General features: G+C 48.7%; 1 protein-coding gene across 2 annotated transcripts in view; it reads left to right on the forward strand.

Annotated features, from left to right (window-relative positions):
• The window catches only part of LRRC49 (leucine rich repeat containing 49), a 31,969-nt gene extending 14,893 nt beyond the window's left edge, over nucleotides 1-17,076 (forward strand). For both annotated transcript variants that reach the window (XM_032232373.1, XM_032232374.1), the window contains exons 10-17: nucleotides 189-336; nucleotides 2,426-2,509; nucleotides 4,077-4,234; nucleotides 10,246-10,474; nucleotides 11,005-11,190; nucleotides 14,035-14,144; nucleotides 15,243-15,396; nucleotides 16,388-17,076. In XM_032232373.1, coding sequence (XP_032088264.1) covers nucleotides 189-336; nucleotides 2,426-2,509; nucleotides 4,077-4,234; nucleotides 10,246-10,474; nucleotides 11,005-11,190; nucleotides 14,035-14,144; nucleotides 15,243-15,396; nucleotides 16,388-16,594 — 1,276 coding nt within the window. In that variant the 3' untranslated portion in view covers nucleotides 16,595-17,076. The remainder of the gene's footprint in view (nucleotides 1-188; nucleotides 337-2,425; nucleotides 2,510-4,076; nucleotides 4,235-10,245; nucleotides 10,475-11,004; nucleotides 11,191-14,034; nucleotides 14,145-15,242; nucleotides 15,397-16,387) is intronic.
• The last annotated feature ends 4,288 nt before the right edge of the window (nucleotides 17,077-21,364 follow it).

Consider the following 21,364-nt stretch of genomic DNA (forward strand, 5'->3'; position numbering starts at 1 on the left):
TGAAGAAACCAGGTAAACACACCAAAGTAATATTGACAACTCTTACCAAAAGGCACCTTTGTGGAACGAGGGAGGTTTCGATGGCCGTGGGATTCCTTTTAAGACAAGTCAGGCCGAGCAGCTGTGTCCAAGGTTGGGGGGCTTCCATTCAGTGACCCTGTTGTTGTTTTTTTCCCCCTTTTTCCCAGCGTGGAAGACATCCTGTGCCTGGCGGACTCGGCGTCCATTTCAGAACTCACCCTAGATGGCAACCCCATAGCGCAGGAGGCATGGTACAAGCCGACCATTCTCCACCATATGATGCAGCTCCGGCAGCTGGATATGAAAAAAATCACAGTGAGAACACGGGGCCCTTGGGAAGCAGCTGAGCAGTCCTTGAGGCAGTGTTTCTCAACCTTGGCAACTTGAAGATGTCCGGACTTCAACTCCCAGAATTCCCCAGCCAGCATTCGCCAGCATTCGCTGGCTGGGGAATTCTAGGAGTTGAAATCCGGACATCTTCAAGTTGCCAAGGTTGAGAAACACTGACTTAGAGCAAGATCCTACAATGCTGGGAAGGGAAAGGCGAACTTCTTTCTACCCTAGTTTTACCCCATTTCCAGTTTGAAAAAAATCTGCATAAAACTCTTGATATTTCTAACCTTGATGTCCATTCATTCATTCATTCATCCATCCATCCCTGATCTTCCTACTCAGAGCTGCTCCTGACAACATTACAGCCTCCACCTGAGCTTTGTGGCTTACTATAATGCTCATCTTTGTAATTTCTGACCCAAGATGCTCCGATGAAACTGGCAGCTCGCTCCTCGCATTTTCCCCTCCATTAAACTCAATCTCGTTGACTCCCGTCCCCATTTGCTGGCTGGGGAATTCTGGGAGTTGAAGTCCGGACATCTTCAAGTTGCCTTGAGGTCTCCCTTCAGCATCGCTAGGACATTCCTCCTCGTCCTCAGAAAGAAAACCAGGATAAAAATTCTCTCTCTCTTTTTTTTTCTTCAAAATTTCAATGCAGTCCTTAGCAAGCACTGGTGATGTTACCCAGCTTGGTCATGAAACGTCTGCCAGGGAACCACCCAGCTCAGACAGCGACAAGGGGACCCACACAGTTCTTAAACTTGGCAGATTTACGTGTTGAATTTTAAATGAAACGAAACACTTTGTCAGCCGTAAAGGTTTCCCAGGGGGCAGGAAATGCCAAACCGCCTTTGAATCTGGGGAGGCAAAGCCATTGCTGAGATTTTAGGGCAGACAAATGATTTTCTCTAAGGCCCAATAAAGTCATAATGAAGCTGCAGCATGAAGCCCTGAGTTGGCCGCCACAGGCTCAGCTTTTCAATAAGCAAGATGGCTTGTTTTTTTAAAAAAATAAAATCTTTCATTTTTTAAAAATTCTGGCTATTCATTCCTACAGCATTTTCAGAGCAGCGAGCTTAGTACGGCTTCCCTCAAATCTCCCGCAACTTGGTGGACTTCAACTCCCAGAATTCCCGAACCTGCTTGCCTAGATTTTTTTTTTTTTTTTTGACGCTTCTGACTTGAAACTTCCTTCTGGGTTTACCTGGGATGGAAAGGGTCCAACCGAGATGTGGTGCACGATGCCCATTAGGGGGCGCCACTAACTCAATAGAAGAGTTGATCCCTGCTTTAGGCGTCCAAGGATTTGCATGGGGAGAGGAAGGCTTGGGAGGGATATTTTAGCCATCTCTGCTAGGTTTGTAACTTTCAATGTCCATTCTTGAATCGTAGGCAAATCTTCCTTCTTCTAGTATTGCGCCACCAAGAGTCTAGCTGCAGTTATTAAATGCAAAATCAGGTTAATCTCTACAACTGTACAATCAGTAATTATACCTAACAAAAATAACTGAGGGGTAAACTTTATCCTTTTTTTTGAGAACATTTTGCATAATCCACCATATTTTTTATCCAAAATGCTTTAACCTTTTTGCAAGTCCATCATATGTGAAAGTAAGTAGCATCAACACAGTCACATCTCCAGCATTTAGGTTGTACATTCGGATACACAGAAGCCAATTTTTTAGGATGTAAATGCCGTCTATAAAACATCTTATAAAAGTTTTCTTTCAAGTTTTGGGCTTGTGTAAATTTTACATTTCTCACCCAAATTTTTCCCCATGTCTCCAACATTATTGGTTCTTCAATATTTTGAGCCCACTTTATCATACAGTCTTTAACTAATTCTGTTTCTGAGTCCATTTCTATATTAATACATTATATAATCTCTTTATATGCATTGGACTTTGATCTCTTAAGTGAGGATCCTCTTGATCGGGATCTGATTTGATTTGGGTCACATCTCCAGCATTTAGGTTGTAAATTCGGATACATAGAAGCAGTGGACCCTGTCTTATTGTGGGAGCCTTGGGGAAAACCGAGCGCTTGTCTTTTTGTGTGTGTTTGACTCCAGGAAGAAGAACGGCGCTTGGCCTCCGTTGCCCTAAGGAAAGAGGAAGAGAAAAGGCGTGAAACTCACAGGCAGACTTTGTTAAAGGTATCGTTACGACGGTGCAAGCTAACAAACCCTCAATTCCTGGTTACTTCCCAGCCCGGAGCCTTTTCTTTCTTTTTTTTTTTTAAAAAAATATTTTTTTAATTTCCATTTTCATAACATACAATCACATGTATACTATACATAGCCAGTATCCTATAGTATTAAATAGTAATTACATCAGTTCCTCTTGCCATCAACGCCCAGAAAGATAAAAACCCATTATTAGCTCTTCTGCTCTCCATACACCTCTTTCTTCTACCTCTCTCCTACCTCCTTCCTTCCCTCCATCATCCTTTCCTACTCTACTTCCCCTTCCTTTCTCCTTCTCCTCTCTCTTCATTCCACTCCTCCTTATCCTCCTCATCTTCCCCCCTTACCCTCTCTCCTATCCCCATCTTTCTTCTCCCTTCTGTTTCCCATTCTTCCTCTCATTGGTATAACACCCCAAAAGATAAAAACCCATTATTAGCTCTTCTGCTCTCCATACACCTCTTTCTTCTACCTCTCTCCTACCTCCTTTCTTCCCTCCGTCATCCTTTCCTACTCTACTTCCCCTTCCTTTCTCCTTCTCCTCTCTCTACATTCCACTCCTCCTTATCCTCCTCATCTTCCCCCCTTATCCTTTCTCCTATCCCCATCTTTCTTCTCCCTTCTGTTTCCCATTCTTCCTCTCATTGGTATAACACCCCAAAAGATAAAAACCCATTATTAGCTCTTCTGCTCTCCATACACCTCTTTCTTCTACCTCTCTCCTACCTCCTTTCTTCCCTCCGTCATCCTTTCCTACTCTACTTCCCCTTCCTTTCTCCTTCTCCTCTCTCTTCATTCCACTCCTCCTTATCCTCCTCATCTTCCCCCCTTACCCTCTCTCCTATCCCTCTCTTCCTATCTTTCTTCTCTCCTCTGTTTCCCACTCTTCCTCTCTCCTATCCCTCTCTTCCTATCTTTCTTCTCTCCTCTGTTTCCCACTCTTCCTCTCTCCTATCCCTCTCTTCCTATCTTTCTTCTCTGTTTCCCACTCTTCCTCTCTCCTATCCCTCTCTTCCCATCTTTCTTCTCCCTTCTGTTTCCCACTCTTCCTCTCATTGGTGCATTTCAGCTTCCATATCGATATACTTAACACATCCTAGTTTTAAAGAAAAAATAATAATAATAATAATAGTAATGAAAATATAAGAGAAGACAGTATACATGTGGAGTCAAATTACATTAAAATCTCACACGTCTTGTCAAACCTGATATATATCCCTCCCTCCCCCCGCCCCCCCCCCTCCGCCTTCCCTCCCCTGACTTCCCAGAACCCATACACGGTATAGATCTTTAACAAAGACAGTCTAAAATATATTGGAAAAGGGGCCTTTTCTTTCATACGGTGGTAGAGACAAGTTACACTCCTTACCACCACGGTCTCCTTACCACCCGTGTTCTAGACTTAAACCCGGCAGGGGGAGATAACAACTATCGTCACGGAGTCCTTAAGTGGGTTCTTTTTTTTTTGCAAACGGGGCAGCGACTTATTCCCGGGTCCGCAGCTTCGATCTGGACTCCCAATCCCTTTTTTTTCCAGGAGAAGAAGCGCTTAACCATCTGCAACATCGCCCATCACTGGGAAGTGCAGCAGAGCCGTCTCGCCCGGAAGCTTCCGAACCCAGAGCATCTCCAAGGCGAGGAGCCCTGTCAGAACAACAGGAACGCGGCTTGCGAGTTTCTTGAGGAGGAAGGCAGGTAGGCGGCACCGCGGACTTCGGTCCAGGACGAGGCCTTCTTGGAAATCGAAAGGTCTCCTTCCTCCAACAGCCTCAAGCCGGGCAGCTTTCGGAGGCCTGGACTTCAACTCCCAGATTCTGGGAGTTGAAGTCCAGGCCTCCGAAAGCTGCCCAGCTGCTTGAACAACACTCACCCAACCTCTCTCAGGGTAGTCCTCAACTTACGACCACAGCAGGTATCCCTCGACTTTCAACATTTCATTTAGTGACCATCCGAAGCTGCAACGGCACTCAAAAAAAAAGGACTTACGACCATTTTTCACCCTTACGACGGTTGCGGCATCCCCATGGTCAGGTCAAAATCCAGACTCCTTGGCAGCGGTTTCGTATTTATGACGGTTGCAGCATCCCAGCGTTCACACGATCCCCTTTTGGCGGCCTTCTGACGAGTCGACGGGGAAGTCAGACTCACTTAACCGCGTGACCGGCTTAACAACTGCAGTGTGACTCACTCAACAACCGTGGCGTGGGAGGTCGCCAAATGGGGCAAAGCCCCGTGTCTCGCTTAGCGACGTAAATTTTGGGCTCCGTTGTGGTTGTAAATCGGGGGATTACGTGTCGTTTCGAAATCCTTATTTCTTCCCCCCCCCCCCATCTGTATTTAAATCCTGGTTTTCCTCCCCTGCTTTCCTCCTCTCTCCTCCCCCCATAAATATACAACCGGTTGTGTGATCTCTCTCTCTCTCTCTCTCTCTCTCTCTCTCTCTCCGACAAACAAGCATTTCCTGCCAGATCCAACGGGCGTGAAGCTGCTAATTCTTTGCGCATGAATGGCTCCCGTCAACACGGCCCCTCGGAACAGTCCCCCCCCCCCTCCCCAGTTGGTCCATCTCTCTCTTTCTTTCTCTCTCTCTCTCCCCCTCTGGCACCTGTGTTATTTTAAGGAGAAACTCTTCCTTAGCTCCGACTCGCTGGTGATTCATACGATAATTTCTGGAATTATTGGCTGCGCCTGTGTGTTTCTCACTGCTTTGAGCCGCTTTGCCAAAGCCAATAATCATAATTTATTCAAGTTTATTTTTAAGAAAAACACGCGCACACACCAGACAGGGTGTGTTTTTAAAAAACTCCTCCGCAGTGAAGGCATCAATGCTTCTTTCAGGACTTAAAAGTGGAAGCTGCGTGTTTGTGTGTGAGTAGGTTTGTGTGTGAGTAGGAAGGGCCAGCACGGCTGTCCTGTGTGACCTTAACACTTGTTTTAAGAGAAGGAACCTCGAAAGAACGCAAGATTCCAGGCAGACCGCGTTCCCCGTCCTTGTCCACTTGAAGACATGGGGACTTCATCTCCCAGAATTCCTCAGCTGGCCAGGGGATTCTGGGGAGTGAAGTCCACACGTCTTCCACTGGACAACGTTGGGCAAAAGGCCTTTACGAGAAGGCCATTGTCAGGGTTCCAAATAGCATCCAAAAAGTAAATCAGAGCCCAAGGCAAAGGATTCCTCAAAGTTCCAATTGATGAAGAGAGCCATGTTGGCACATCTGGGAAAACCCGAATCTGAAAGCTTCCTGGTTTTCCCCAACCAGATGAAAGTTCAAGATCTTTCCCCCCACACCCACAAGTCCATCCCATGGTCCGATCTCCCACTGCCACGAAGACAGATTCCTCCCATCCAGTTCCGGTCAGGTGCAGAGACAAAGATGACCTTCGCTTTCTAAGAAGAATGTTGTTATGGCTACATATCACCCAACTCCGTATAATCCCATTTCCCCACAATGGAAAATGCTTAGTAAAAAGTGGGGCAGGCCTGAAGTCCAAAAAGAAAAGATGGGCTTGGAAGGCCTGAACAGCTATCTCCAGCGGGGTAGACCAGGGGTTGGGAACCTTGGTTCTGTTATGACTTGTGGACTTCGACTCCCAGAAGGCTGGCTCGGGAATTCTGGGAGTTGAAGTCCCTAAGTGCTACAAGAAAGGGCCACGGTTCTCTACCCGTGGAGTAGACCATGTAGGACATCAAGGGGGGGGGGCACAACATCTCGAATGGCACCCAGAAGACCCCTTCCCTGACTCTGAGCGTTGGTTCCGTCCAGGTTCCATTCCTCTCTCTGCCCCCTTTAAGGGCTAAGAAAACAGCTTTTCCTTTGTCCCTCTGCTGTCTCCGGCGTTATAGCGAAACCAGGCAAGCGCCGAAAGAAATAGACCTTCCAATCCCTACAAAATCCATTTCTTCACCCTGGAGTCCCTCCTGAGTGGCTTCCATGAACATCAGGGCCTCCCACCCACCCCGAGAACTTCTGGCATTTCCTCCTCCTTCCAGTTAAAGGAACGTTTTCCGGACAATGTTCTTTTTTCCTTTATCCAATTGGGGGGAAAACCTCCGAAGCGAGTTTATTCTTAGTAGTTTCTCCATCAAGAATGCCATTATTATTATTATAATTATTATTATTCTTTTTTCAGTCCCGTCTCTCTGTTTTTTTTCCCCCTTGCCTCGTAAAATATGAAGTGTCAAGCGAGTTTTCCACATTCCTCCTGGAAACCGTAATTCACTTTTCGCACGGAGGGAAGAAGGTTGGAAGAATTAACTGTCTTCATTCCTCTCGGGCGAAAGCGGGCACGCACGCACGCAGGAAGCAGCACGCCCTGAAAGAAAACCCAGCCTCCCCCCTCCCACTTTGATAGACTCCGTCCCAGGCAGGGAAACTTCGGCCTCTCCAGCTCCTCCTGCATTCCGGAGGGGCGTTACTCAAGGAACTCGAACGGGAGGGCTTGGAACGGCAGGCAAAGCTCCCCCCCCCCCACCCGCCCAGCTCTCCCCGGTTCAACCAGGCCGTCGACAGCGGTTTCTGCAGACTCCAGATATTTGAGCTTCTGTTGCGTTTCTATAAATCAAAATCGCAGGAGCCATCAAAGCATTTTTCTTTTTAAAAAGTGCTTTTCTTTGCCTCGACACGAGGCAGGAGAACACAAACCGTAGCTGTTGCCTTTAGGAAGGGAGCCGACGGTGGGCCAATCGCGGCTTTCTTTGCCATCCCCGGTTGGCTGCCCGGAGGAGCGCGATGGCTCCAGCCAGTCCCGAAGGCTGGGAATTGGACGCAGGCCACCAGCGGATACGTACGCCCTAACCCTCCATAAAGCACTGAGCTCAAGAGTGGCACAGTGGTTGGAGTGCAGTACTGCAGGCTCCTCCTGCCGGCTGCCTGCAGTTTGGCAGATTGAATCTCACCCGGCTCAAAGTTGACTCAGCCTTCCGTCCTTCCGAGGTGGGTAAAATGAGGACCCAGATTGTTGGGGTTTGCAAGAGGCTGACTCTGCAAACCACTTAGAGAGGGCTGGGAAGGACTGTGAAGCAGCATATAAGTCTAAGGGCTATTGCTAGTCCCTTCCTTCCTTCCTTCCATCCTTCCTTCCTTCCTTCCTTCCTTCCATCCTTCCTTCCTTCCTTCCTTCCTTCCATCCTTCCTCCCCTCCTTCCTTCCCTCCTTCCTTCCCTCCTTCCTTCCTTCCATCCATCCTTCCATCCATCCTTCCATCCATCCTTCCTTCCTCCCTCCCTCCCTCCCTCCCTCCCTCCCTCCCTCCCTTCCTTCCTTCCTTCCTTCCCAGTGGTTAGAATGCAGCATTGCAGGCTAACGCTGCCCACTGCCGGCAGTTCGATCCTCAATGGCTCAAAGTTGACTCAGCCTTCTGTCCTTCTGAAGTGGGTAAAATGACGACCCAGATTGTTGGGGGAAAAGAGGCTGACTCTGCAAACCACTTAGAGAGGGCTGGAAAGCACTGTGAAGCAGCATATGTCTAAGGGCTATTGCTAGTCCCTTCCTTCCTTCCTTCCTTCCTTCCTTCCTTCCTTCCTTCCTTCCTTCCTATTAGAATGCAGTATTGCAGGCTAACTCTGCCCACTGCCAGCAGTTGGGCTCACCGGAACTTTGGAAGCGATCTGTTTCCGGGTTCTGGAGGGCCTCCGGGGAGGGAGGCCATTTCCTGGAGCCTGGGGAGGGCACAAACAGCCTCCCCCCGGCCCTCCGGAAGGCAAGAAATCAGCTGGCTGGCGTGCGCATGCCTGCTGCAGCTGACAGCTCATGTGCTGGCAGATACGGCTCCCCGTGGCACTTGTGGCACGCATGCCATAAGTTTGCCATCAGGGCTTTAGGGGCCCAGAGAGCCCATGATTCCAGCGAAGTTCAGGTGTTTTGCTGCCCACTGCCGGCAGTTCGATCCTCAATGGCTCAAGGTTGACTCATCCTTCCATCTTTCCGAGGTGGGTGAAATGAGGACCCGGATTGTTAAGGGGCAATATGCCGACTCTGTAAACCGCTTAGAGAGGGCTGAAAGCCCTATGAAGCGGTAGATAAGTCTAACTGCTATTGCTATCTATCTATCTATCTCTCTGTCTGTCTGTCTGTCTCTGTCTGTCTATCTGTCTATCTATCTATCTATCTATCTATCTATCTATCTATCTATCTATCTATCTATCTATCTATCTATCTATCTATCGAATTGTTGGGGGCAATATGCTGACTCTGTAAACCGCTTAGAGAGGGCTGAAAGCCCTATGAAGCAGTATATAAGTCTAACGGCTATTGCTATTTCTATTTAAGCCTCCGTCTCTGCTTTGAGAAATCTGCACGGTGGGATTGAAAAGAGAACCAACGGGAGACACGCCCAAGGCGTCTAGGTGATATTTCCAGAAATAAGAGTCCAATCAGAGGAGGTTTCTTCGTCTTTATTTTTATTTCTTTTTAAAGTGGTTTTGGCAGGAAGGTGGGTTAGATTCCTCCCTAAACGACCTGGGGAAGGGGCTGAGAAATCAAAGGGAACCAAGGGGCACGTTGCACTTTCTGGCATCTTTTGATACCGAAAAATGAGATTAAAAAAACGTTGTGCTGAACAAGGGAGGAGTTCAAAAACCGGGCAGGGAGCCCAGGAGCCTCGTTCAAGCGGACGATTCGCAAAGCCTCTCAGGGTTGTGAGATGTGTGAATGTGAGATAAAGGAGCCTCCCTGTGGCAGGGAGTGTGGCCCGCAACAAATAGTTATGGCACAGGAAGTCCTCGACTTAACGACCACAGTTGCGCCTCAGGTTTCTGCTGCTAAGCGAGACGTTTGCTCGGAGAGTTTTGCTCGATTTCGCGACCTCCCTTGCCGCCGCTATTAAGTGAATCACTGCGGTTGTTAAGTGAGTAGCACGGTCCTTAAGTGAACCTGGCTTCCCCCTTGCCTCTGTTTATCAGAAGGGTCGCGCGGTGGGGGGGATCACGAGACCCCAGGACACTGCGGCCGTCATAAATATGAACCAGTTGTCCAAGGTCCTAGTTTTGATCACGTGACCACGGGGATGGCAACGACAGTCGCCTGAGAAACAGTCGCAACTCCCTTTTTTGCAGGCTCGTCGTAACTTTGAAGGGTCACTAAACGAACTGTTGTAAGTTGAGAACTGCCTGGATATTCCTAGTCCTGGATAGGGATTTTCAGCCTGGACCTGGGAATGTGGATGGCACGAGGGCCTCTCTTCCCTTCCTCTTCCTCTCCCTTCCCCTCTGCTTCCGTATAACAGTTCTTCTCCCTCTCCCTCTTTTTCCTTCCCTCTCTCTCTCTCCCTCCCTCCCTCCCTCCCCCTCTTTCCCTCTTTTCCTCTCCCTCCCCCTCTTTCCCCCTCTCTCTTTCCCCCTCTCCCTCCTTTTCTCTCTTTCCCACTCCCTCCTTTTTCTCTTTCCCACTCTCCCTCCCTTTCTCTCTTTCCCTCTCCCTCCCTTTCTCTCTTTCCCTCTCCTCCCTTTCTCTTTTCCTTTCTCCCTCCCTTTCTCTCTTTCCCTCTCCCTCCCTTTCTCTCTTTCCCTCTCCCTCCCTTTCTTCCTCCCCCTCTCTCTTTCCCTCTCTCCCTCCCTTTCTTTCCCTCTCTCCCTCTCTCCCTCCCTCCCTTTCTCTCTTTCCCTCTCCCTCCCTTTCTCCCTCCCCCTCTTTCCCCCCTCCCTCCCTTTCTCTCTTTCCCTCTCTCCCTCCCTTTCTTTCTTTCCCTCTCCCTCTCTCTCTCTCCAGCTCCCTGGAGACCATTTTGGGCAAAGCGGTGCCTGGCCTGGAGTCCCACCTGGTTGAGATAGATGGCGACACGCTCTGCCTGTACGGCTCCGGAGCTCTGGAGTCCCTGGATCGGAATTGGAGCCTTCAGACGGCGGGAAACATCGTGACCATCGCTTTCATTTTCATCGACTTCGACGAAATCATCCCAGCGCTCTCAAAACTCAAGATCAAGTTCCCCAATTTCCTGGCAAGTGGCGTCTCTTCCCCTCCCGCCTCTTTGAAGGGCTGAGGCTGGTCTCGGAAAGGCTCCGGGCCTGAGAATCGCTTCTCAGAGAGGGAGAGTCAGAAAGCTGTGATCCAAGTAGATTGATCAAGTAGATCCTTCAAGTACACTTGAGGGGAAGTCCTGGGTGCTCTCTGAGCTCGGTGGCTTTCTTGCAGGCGTTTCATTGCCCAGCTAGGGAACATCATCAGAGCTAGAAGGGAGAGGAGTTTGCGCAGAGGAGGAGGAGGGAGGAGAAGAACTACAGAGGTCCTTGATGCTCTCTGAGCTCGGTGGCTTTCTTACAGACGTTTCATGACCCAGCTAGGGAACATCATCAGAGCTAGAAGGGAGAGGAGTTTGCACAGAGGAGGAGGAGGACTGTGGGGCTCTCTGTGCTCAGTTGCTCCCTTGCAGACGTTTCGTGAGCCAACTGGGCCTCCTCCTCCTCCTCCTCCTCCTCCTCCTCCTCCTCCTCCTCCTCCTCCTCTCTTCCTCCGCTTGCCTCTTTCCAGCACTTGAAGTTCAAGGAGACCAACCTAAGCACCTTGCAGCAGTTCAACGCCTTGGCTCACCTGCGGCGGCTCGAGCAGTTGACGGTGGAGACTCAGGGAAACCCCGTGGTCAGCTTCACCTTGTGGAAGTTCTACGTCCTCTTCCGGCTGAGCCATTTTAACCTGCAGAAGATCAACGGGTCGGAGGTAAGGAGGCGAACCTTCCCTCCCCCACCCATTTGCCCTTCAAGGCCACCACCTTCTTTTCCCGTGGATGTCGTCAGCCACCATAAGCCATGGCTAAGACTAACTGTCATTCACCTTAAGCCAGGCCATGTTAGCCTTGGACGCTAATATATTTCCCATAAAAGTTAGATGGGCTTGCCGGAACACCATCCCGAAAATGCACCAGCTGAGAGTTGAAAAGAGATAACCACAACAACAGAAAAGAAAAGGAAGAGAGGAGGAGAGGAAAGGGGAGAAGAGGAAGGAAGAGGAAAGGAGAGGAAGGAGGGAAGGGATAGAAAGAGAAGGAGAGAGAGTAGGAAGGGGAAGAGGAAGAGAGGAGTAGGGGAGAGGCAAGGGAAGAGGGAAAGGAGAGGAGGAAGGAAGAGGAAAGGAGAGGAAGGGATAGAAAGAGAAGGAGAGAGGGTCGGATGGGAAGAGGGAGAGAGGAATAGGGGAGAGGCAAGGGAAGAAGGAAAGGGAAAGGAGAGAAGGGAGAGGAAAGGAGAGGAAGGAGGGAAGGGATAGAAAGAGAAGGAGAGAGGGTAGGAGGGGAAGAGGAAGAGAGGAGCAGGGGAGAGGCAAGGGAAGAAGGAAAGGGAAAGGAGAGGAGGAAGGAAGAAAGTAGAGAAGGGAGGGAGGGCGAAAAGAAAGGAAAATAGAGTGGTAATAATACAAAATAGATGTAAGCAAAGCTACCCAGAATGTAAATCTTAACCTTTTATATGGAAAAACGAACATGTAAAAGTGATAAAGATAAATAAGAATCATAACTCTGTGAATGTATACCTGTAACTGTATGTAAGAGAATAAAAATATTCTTTTTAAGAAAAGCTAGAGAGGTTTAGATCGGAGGTCTTCAACCTTGGGGGCCCTTTGAAGACTTGTGGAGTTCAACTCCCAGAGTGCCGGCTGGGGAATTCTGGGAGTTGAAGTCTACAAGTCTTAAAGGGCCCCCGGGAGGTTGGGAGACCCTCTGCTTTAGATGATCCTGAAGCTCTTTGCCAACCATTCCATGGAAGTTTCTCTGTGCCAAAAAAGAAAAAAGAAATGTATTCACGTCGTACAGCAATTTACGAGACATTTCCGAGCGTTTCTTTCTGAGCTTGGAGTCACGGCCGACTCGGAGGAGTTTTCACACTCTGCTTGCCCTGCTGACATGGGCAGATTCCTCGCCAGGCGTGCGTGTCCGTGTGCGTCCGTGCGCCTTTGCCAAGTCGGCCAATAAACGTGTCGAGTGAGCCGAGAGAAAAATTCCAACAGGAAAAAACATGAGAAAATTGGAATGAGGAGTAAATCAAAAGGGCAGCCAGGAAACGAAGGGAGGGAGAACTCCACGGCTGGCTGGCTTTATTTTATTTTATCCCGTTTTTATTTGTTTGTCTGTTTATTGATTCAGCACCAAAGTTCTGTCTTTCGTAACCGGGGTGTTTCATTTTTTATTTTTTCCCAATAAAGGCCGATTCTGGAGACGCAGCAAATTTTAACAAGTTTTGCAATCGGTTACAAACTTGGGTTTCCCTCCGGTCGCTCGTTAAAACGTAGGAAATATATTTAGCCCTGCTAAATATTCGCAAAGCTTCGCTTTTCAGTTGTTTTCTTGGCCTTGGTCCACCGTGGAGCAGAGGGGTTGAAGGGAGCCAAGATCCTAAACTCCCCTGGAACCTCCCAGAAGGAGAAAAGAAGGAACACTTATTTCTCACCAAGGGGGGAAACGGTTCCGCTGACGTCCTCCAGGATCCTATATGAAACAACCGGCCCATTCTATTTCGAATGCTGAACGCTAAAACAGCCTTGGTGTTTTTCTTAGTCCCCCATAAATTGTTTTTTTTTGGGGAATTTGTTGGATTGTTCTTATACCCCTGAGACTGTGTGTGTGGGTATATATTTATTTTCTCTCCTCCTCCTCCCCCTTTCTCTCTTTCTCTCTCCTCTCTCTCTTTCTCCCACTCCCTTTCTCTTTCTCTCCCCTCTTTCTGTTTCTCTTCTCTCTTTCCCTCTTCTTTTTCTTTCTCTCCCCTTTCTTTCTCTCTCCTCTCTTTCTCTCTCCTCCCCTCTTTCTCTTTCTCTCCCTTTCTGTTTCTCCTCTCTCTTTCTCTCTCCTCTCTCTCTTGCTCTTTCTCTCTCCTTTCTTTCTGTCTCCTCTCTTTCTCTCTCCTCTCTCCTCCCCTCTCTTTCTCTCCCCCCTTTCTGTTTCTCCTCTCTCTTTCTCTCTCCTCTCTCTTGCTCTTTCTCCTTTCTCTCTCTCTCTCTTTCTCCCTCTTTCACTCTCCTCCCTCTCTCCTCTCTTTGTCTCTCTCTTTCTCCTCTTTGTCTCTCTTTGTCTCTCTTTCTCCTCTCTCTCCTCTCTTTCTTTCTCTCCTCTCTCTCTCTCTCTTCCTCTCTCCCCCCTCTCTCCCCCCCTCTCTCCTCTCTCTCTCCCACTCCCATTCCCTCCCTCTCTCCTTCCTTCTCTCTCCCTCCCCCCCTCTCTCCTCTCTATCTCTTGGAAGGGAGTTGGAAGGAACCCTGGAGGCCATCTAGCCCAACCCCCTGCTCAAGCAGGAAACCCCCGTATACCATTCCAGACAAGTGGCTGCCTAGTTTCTTCTGAAAAGCCTCCACTGACGGAGCCCCCACGGAGGCCAGCCCTCCCACCCACCAATGGTTAATTCTGCTGATTAATTGCCTCGGTTGTGCTGTCTCTCACACAGGAGCTGTTGGGCCTCCCAAAGTCCCCGTGTGAATTTATCCATGTTTTTGGGGGTTGAGGCTGCTTTGCTTTGGTTCCTCTTCGACTTCTCTCTCTCTCTCTCTCTCTTATTTTTCCCTCTTCCTCCTCTGCAGGTAACTCAGAACGACATGATAATGGCTGAAAGGCTCTTTGGGATCTTGGCCTACGTGGCATCTTCCAACGTGCCCTACTACCGCCTGATCTCGCTGCTGGGAGACTGCAGGTAAACAAGTGAGGTTAAGCAGAGGGGCAGGGAGGGAGGGAGGAAAGACAAAAGAAGGGAGGGAGGGAAGGAGCAAAGAAGGGAGGGAGGAAAGATAAAAGAAGGGAGGGAGGGAAGGAGGAAAGGGAGGGAGGGAAGGAAGAAGGAAAGAAGGGAGGGAGGAAAGATAAAAGAAGGGAGAGAGGGAAGGAGGAAAGGAGAGGGAAGGAGGAAAGAAGAGAGGGAGGGAAGAAAGAAGGAAAGAAGGGAGGGAGGGAAGGAGGAAAGAAGGGAGGGAGGAAAGATAAAAGAAGGGAAGGAGGGAGGAAAGATAAAAGAAGGGAGGGAGGGAGGAAAGGGAGGGAGATAGGGAAGAAGGGAGGGAGGAAAGATAAAAGATGGGAGAGAGGGAAGGAGGAAAGATAAAAGAAGGGAGGGAGGGAGGAAAGGGAGAGAGGGAAGGAGGAAAGAAGAGAGGGAGATAGAGAAGGAAGAGGAAAGAAGGGAGGGAGGGAAGGAGGAAAGAAGGGAGGGATGAAGGAAAGGGAGGGAGATAGGGAAGAGGGGAGGGAGGAAAGATAAAAGATGGGAGAGAGGGAGGGAGGATAAAAGAAGAGAGGGAGGGATGGAGGAAAGGGGAGGGAGGAAGAAAGAAAGGATAAAAGGAGGGAGGGAGGGACTTGGAGAGGCTGCTAAACAAATGTTTGTAAGCCGAGAACTCCTCCTGTCTGCCTTCGGGGTCTCTGGATATGCATTGCAGCTGCTGTCCTCTGCCCAACCTGAACCAAAGGCTTGGAAAGGTTTATTAGCTGGTTCTGAGTTTTCATCTTTGAGCTCTCTTTGGTTCTAGGTGTCCCCCCCCCTCCCTTCCTCCGCGCTGCCCCTCAGGTCGTTTCCCAAATCCGTGTTCGTCCAACCCGCGTGACAGGTGCCGCCTGTCCTAACCAATTGCACCTCTGGAATCCTGGCACGGAAGAGGAAGGAGGCCACACAGGCAGGGGAGGGATAAATCAGCTTCCCACAAGCCAACGAAAGCGTCTCCATCCGCCATCGGACTCGGCAGGATTTGATAGACTCGTAAATCTGTTTTTTCCCCCCTCCTCTCTCGCCTGTCCCCAGGAAGAAGCAGCTCTGCTTCCTCTTGGAGGCCAAAGGAAAGAAATTTGGGACAGCGAGCGACAACGGCAACAACCGGCGGAAGCCTGAAGGGGAAAACAGCACCCGATCCGTTCTGACGTACATTTCGGGGGTTTTACAGGTGGAAAAGCAGGAGGTGAGATGTCTGGAGGGAATTAGGGCTGCAGAGGAAAAGTCTGCTTGGCCCGAGTTGCTTCGTTGAGTTCAAATCCTTTCTCAGCTTTATAATCAGTTTCTTACATAATTTCCTTTGCCCAAAAGGCCCTTCTGATTTCCTCTGAGGAAACAATTCACTTTAAGATCCAGCAGGAAAATTCACGATGCCTGAGCATTCGCTCATTCCCTTCCCTTCCCTCCCTTCCTTCCTCCCTTCCTTCCTTCCATCCAATAGAATAGAATATAGAAAATAATAGAAAATAGTAGAATAAAAATAGAATAGAATAGAAAATAGAATAGAACATAGAAAATAATAGAAAATAGAATAGAATAAAAAATAGAATAGAATAGAACTGAAAATAAAATAGAATAGAAAATAGAATAGAATAGAAAATAGAATAGAAAATAGAATAGAAAATAGAATAGAATTGAAAATAAAATAGAATAGAAAATAGAATAGAATTGAAAAAACAGAGTTGGGAGGGACCTTGGAGGTCTTCTAGTCCAACCCCCTGCTCAGGCAGGAAACCACTTCAGACAAATGGTTACCCAGCATCTTCTTAAAAACTTCCAGTGTCGGAGAATTCACAACTTCTGGAGGCAAGTCAGTCCGTCCTTCCTTCCTTCCTTCCTTCCTTCCTTCCTTCCTTCCTTCCTTCCTTCCTTCCTTCCTTCCTTCCTTCCTTCCTTCCTTCCCTTCCTCCCTCCCTCCCTCCCTCCCTCCTTCTTTCCTTCCTTCCTTCCCTCCTTCTTTCCTTCCTCCCTCCCTCCCTCCCTCCCTTCCTTCCTTCCTTCCTTCCTAAAAATTATCTGAATTCTCCTGTAAGAGAGGCTATCTTACCATTGTGATAACTCTGATTCCCTCCACGCCGGCTGCCCTTCCTCCCGCCTTCCCTCTTCCCTCTCTTTGGGGTGGTTGTGGTTGTTGATTTGAAACACCCTTGGCCCTCAACCACCCTTCTCCCGTGCAGGAGCTTAAGGAGAAGAAGACCTTCTGCCAGAGCTACATCCAGCAGCTGGTGAAGGAGGCCGCCGACGTCCACATGAAGTACGAGTCCTTGCAGAAGCTCTGGCCGCAGATGTTCGTGGAGCTGGTCCGGGACGCCGTGATGGAGATGCACCACAAGGGCTCCCACCGGAGGCACTGCCTGCAGCGCCTGGCCGAAGAGAAACTCTGACCCTACCCGAGCTCCCTTCCTTCCCCTCTCAGTATTCCGGGGGTTTCCTTGGTCCCCACAAAGACCCCTCCTCCTCCCTCGGAGGGGTCTCTTATCGTTGCCATCCTTCCGAGACTCTTCTGAACGCCTTGCCTTGAAAAAGCCTAATTTTCCTAGCAAAACACTCTCCTTTCCACTTGAGATGGCTATTATTTTTTTTTTTCCTCCTTTCCTATGTTCTAATGTACATGAGCACTGAGATATGCAGATCACATTATTATTATTATTATTATTATTATTATTATTATTATTATTATTTGCTGAGGCCAAAGGATCCTCACTTTCTTGTACTCCCCCCTCACCACCACTTGTTGCTGGTTTTATAACTTCGCATGTTCAGGCCCTCCTTGGAAAGAAATGAGAGCCAGGGATTCCTCGTTGGGTCCTGAACAATGGCTTCTTCTTCTCCTCCTCCTCCTCCTCCTCCTCCTCCTCCTCCTCCTCCTCCTCCTCCTCCTCCTGCTCCTCCTTCTTCTTCCTCCTTCTTCTTCTTTTTCTTCTTCTTTTTCTTCTTCTTCTTCTTCTTCTTCTTCTTCTTCTTCTCCTCCTCCTCCTCCTCCTTCTTCTTCTTTTCCTGGTGCTGCGGCTGGTGCTGCCGGTGGCAGTTGACAGCAGCAGAAAGATTGCTCGTGAAAAACACTGGAGTTTTGAGGATTGGCAGTTAATAAATTATTCTGTTGACAATTCCCAAAGGAACTCTTTTTTTCAAGGGCAAACAGCGCAGGAATAAAAGGCAGACCTCCGGTGGAACATTTAGAAAGGGCTAAAGTATCCGGAGGCTGAAAGTGCGTGTTTAGGGCAAAGCACCGAGTTTAAAACCTGAAAGCATAAAACAGACCTGAGTGAATCAAAAGGTTTTCAACTCGTGCCAAAAAGACATCAAAGTCGGGGTCGCTGTACCCCAAATTCTTCTGTCCTGTTTAGCAACTTGCCTTCTTCTTTAAATCGGGGGGTGATGGATGCTTGGGCAGTTGAGTGTTCCCCAAAGAGATCTTGGTGCAAATATTAGCCCGTTTTCTCCAGTGTATCATATTTAACAGATTAACAGAGTTGGAAGGGACCTTGGTGGTCATCTAGTCCAACCCCCCACTGCCCAAGCAAGAGGCCCAACACCTTTCCTGACAGAGCGCAGTCCAGTTTCTTCTTCAAAGCCTCCAGGGATGAAGCTCCCACAACTTCCGAAGGCAACTTCTGTTCCGTGGGTTGATTGTTCACTATTTCACTTATCAGAAAATTCCTCCTTATTTCTAGGTTGAATCTCTCCTTGGTCAGTTTCCATCCATTCTTCCTTGTCTGGCCTTCGGGTGCCTTGGAGAATAGCTTGACCCCCCTCCTCTGTGTGGCAGCTCCTCAAATATTGGAAGATGCTCTCCTGCCTCCCCTGGTCCTTCTCTTCCCTAGACTAGCCATGCCCGGTTCCTGCAACCGTTCTTCATGTTTTAGCCTCCAGTCCCCTCATCATCCTGGTTGATCTCCCTCCCTCCTCCTGGTTTTGTTCAAACCTGTGTACTTCATTTTTTCTTTAATGGCAGGGAGGCTTTTTCCAGCTCGGTCATGGGGGCCGTGTTCCATTATGGAGGTTAATCCGCTGACGTCCCTTGGGCAAAGCAGAATCCTTATGACCGAAATAGACTGGAGGACCCAATTAATCCCCGATTTAATCAGGTTAAGAGTTTCCTTGGATGATTTTGTCATCTCTGGCAGGTTTCCTCACACAATTTGCCAAGAAATTAATGCAGGTCCTTGGATGGTAAACACGAGAGGTGTTTGCGTTGGCTGCTGGTCCCTTCTGGAAACAGAACTGCCAGGGCTATGAACTTTCTGCCTGAACTGTAAGGTGGCATTTTTCAGGTTGGGTTTCTGAGGAGTTCTTCCTTTTCTCCTGGCTCTCCTTGGTCACGAAGAGGAGCAGGTAAGATGTTTGTAGAGATGCTGGCAGCTCCTTTCTTGGCCTCCTGGTTTCCCATTTAGGATCATCTTCATTCCAAGTTCCGGCCAGTTAAAGCACTATCTACTATATCATTCTAAAGAAGCCACAGGACCATGGTGGCTTGGTGGGTGTGACAGGGGAAGGATACTGCAAAATCTCTATTCCCTCCCCATTCTGGGGTCAGCCAGAGGTGGTATTTGCCAGTTTTCTGAACTACTCAAAATTTCTACTACCGGTTCTCTGAACTACTCAAAATTTCTGCTACCGGTTCTTCAAACTACTCAAAATTTCCACTACTGGTTCTTCGAACTACTCAAAATTTCTGCTGCCGGTTCTCTGAACTACTCAAAATTTCTGCTACCGGTTCTCTGAACTACTCAAAATTTCCGCTACCGGTTCTTTGAACTACTCAAAATTTCCGCTACCGGTTCTCTGAACTACTCGAAATGTCTGCTGCCGGTTCTTCGAACTACTCAAAATTTCTGCTACCGGTTCTCTGAACTACTCAAAATTTCCGCTACTGGTTCTCCAGAACCTGTCAGAACCTGCTGGATTTCACCCCTGGCCTGAGCTCTGCTGGCAGGGAGATGGGAATTGTAGTCCAAGCTATTTGGCAGAGAACCCCCCCCAAGCCCATGGGTCCTGAACAGATACGGAATAACATTCTGTTCCGGAATCATTGGAAAAGGGGAGTCCAGCTGCCTAAATTTTCATATCTTCTACCTACGCAGGGATCAGAATCGGAAAGGCCAAAATCTGCCTTCCTTTGTAGATTTTACACTTACACAGGGGGGAGGATAGCCCAGGATCACATCTGGTTTCCATCGCCTGAAAATGTCCCGCCAGACAAATGATGGTGAAGTTAATTCAAAATACAGGGGTGAAGAAAACGGGTGGTGGTTACATTTCTTTGCATCTGCTCTCTTCGTCTAGACGTTTTATTTCAAGTATCGCAGATCTTAAACGGCGTTAGCATAATTTGCAGGTGCTGAAACGTTCATGGTGGTGCCTTCTGGGCCCTGAGATTTAGCCCTACACCTGCGTGGCCTGTAGGAAGCCCCTGAACGCTTGAGGCTTGTGGTCCATCTCCTCCCACGGTGGAATCCTGGAAGTCACGGACTCCATCCTGACCTTCACAAGTTGACCACTGGGCCTGCAACGCCCGATTCAGCAGCCTGTGTACTAAAACACGGATGAGGAGAATACCTATGGAGGTTCTCAGACATCCAAGTCAGGGTTGTCCCAAAATTGCTTTCTTTCAAAGGCCAGCTGGACTTTCTTGTTTTGCTTGAAAATGTCTCACTTCTCATCCAAGAAGCTTCTGGTGGAGGATGGAAGGATTGATATAGCAATAGCAATAGCAGTTAGACTTATATACCGCTTCATAGGGCTTTCAGCCCTCTCTAAGCGGTTTACAGAGCCAGCATATCGCCCCCAACAATCTGGGTCCTCATTTCACCCACCTCGGAAAGATGGAAGGCTGAGTCAACCTTGAGCCAGTGAGATTAGAACCGCTGAACTGCAGATAACAGTCAGCTGAAGTGGCCTGCAGTACTGCACCCTAACCACTGCGCCACCTCGGCTCTTGCAGATATTCCTTGCAGTCATCTGGTTGTTGGTCCTCTTTCTGAGAGTCCTTCTAATAGTGAGAGAGTATGAACAAGATTTCCAGGAAAAATTGCAGACTACAGGATTCAGGTGACCAGATGCAAAGGGATATATAAACCTTCCCCTTCTCCACCGTTACATCTGAACTGAAGAAGCTTCTTGGGCTGGGGAGCGAAACCTCTTCAAGCCCAACCAGAAAGCCCAGTTGCCTTTCGAAAGAAAGCACCTTTTGGGACAGGCCAAATCCTCTCGGCTGTGGTTTCTATTCACCTTCTGAGAAGCGGATGTCAAACCAAGGGCGCCGTTCCTGTGGAAGAAATGCTTGAGAGAGACGTGGCTGAGATGCTTTCTAAAATCATCTTGGAGCGTTGAGTTGAGACAACTTTTTCGGTTTGTTTTGAAGGACGGTTGAGGGGTGTGAGTGTGAGAAAGGGACATCCCCCCCCCTCCAGCCTTCCAAAGAGCAGCACTCTCTTCATCTTAGCAAGGAGAAATTGCATTCTTTCAACTCGACCGAAAGTTGCCAGGAAGGCCAGAAAAAGATGGACTGGAATTTTTGGGAGAGGAAACCTTTATTTATTTTTTTCCGTGACTTTTTCATTCTTTGTCCATTTGGATCTCTGGAAAATCATCACGAGGACGAATAAATCATCTTGGAATTTTTTTTTCTAATGTTCATTTCTCCTTTTTTTCTCCTATGGCCATGATGGTGAACCTTGGCACTTGTGCCCAAAGTTGCACAGGAAGAAGCCATGTCGCCCGGCACACGTGTGGCCTTGTCTGATTGTCTTCCAGATTCCTGGTGCGCGTGCGTAGATCAGCTGTCCTGAAAACTGTGTGCGCATATGTGGCAGCCAGCTGATTGTCGGCAGCGCATGTGTGCCAGGACCCGGAAGTTCGGCTTTTCCAGAGCACGATCCCTTCGCATGCATGGCAGTGCCAAAAACCGGCCTGCGCATGGGTGCTAGAACCCAGAAGTTCGAATTTCTTTGCAGTGTGGCACCAATGAGTGCGCATGTGCAGACACGATGTTTCCGCGCGACTCGGTACCAAAAATGCTTGCCATTACTGTCCTATGGAAACCTTTTCTTTTGCGAAGGAAGTGGAGGAAATCCTTGTGCAAAATTCCAGTCTGTAGGTCAGGAGAGCTTTAAAGAAGCACCATTTTATTTAGGGATGGTGCAATCCTCAGT

This window comes from Thamnophis elegans, chromosome 16 (assembly GCF_009769535.1).
Source record: "Thamnophis elegans isolate rThaEle1 chromosome 16, rThaEle1.pri, whole genome shotgun sequence".
Classification (NCBI taxonomy): Eukaryota; Metazoa; Chordata; class Lepidosauria; order Squamata; family Colubridae; genus Thamnophis; species Thamnophis elegans.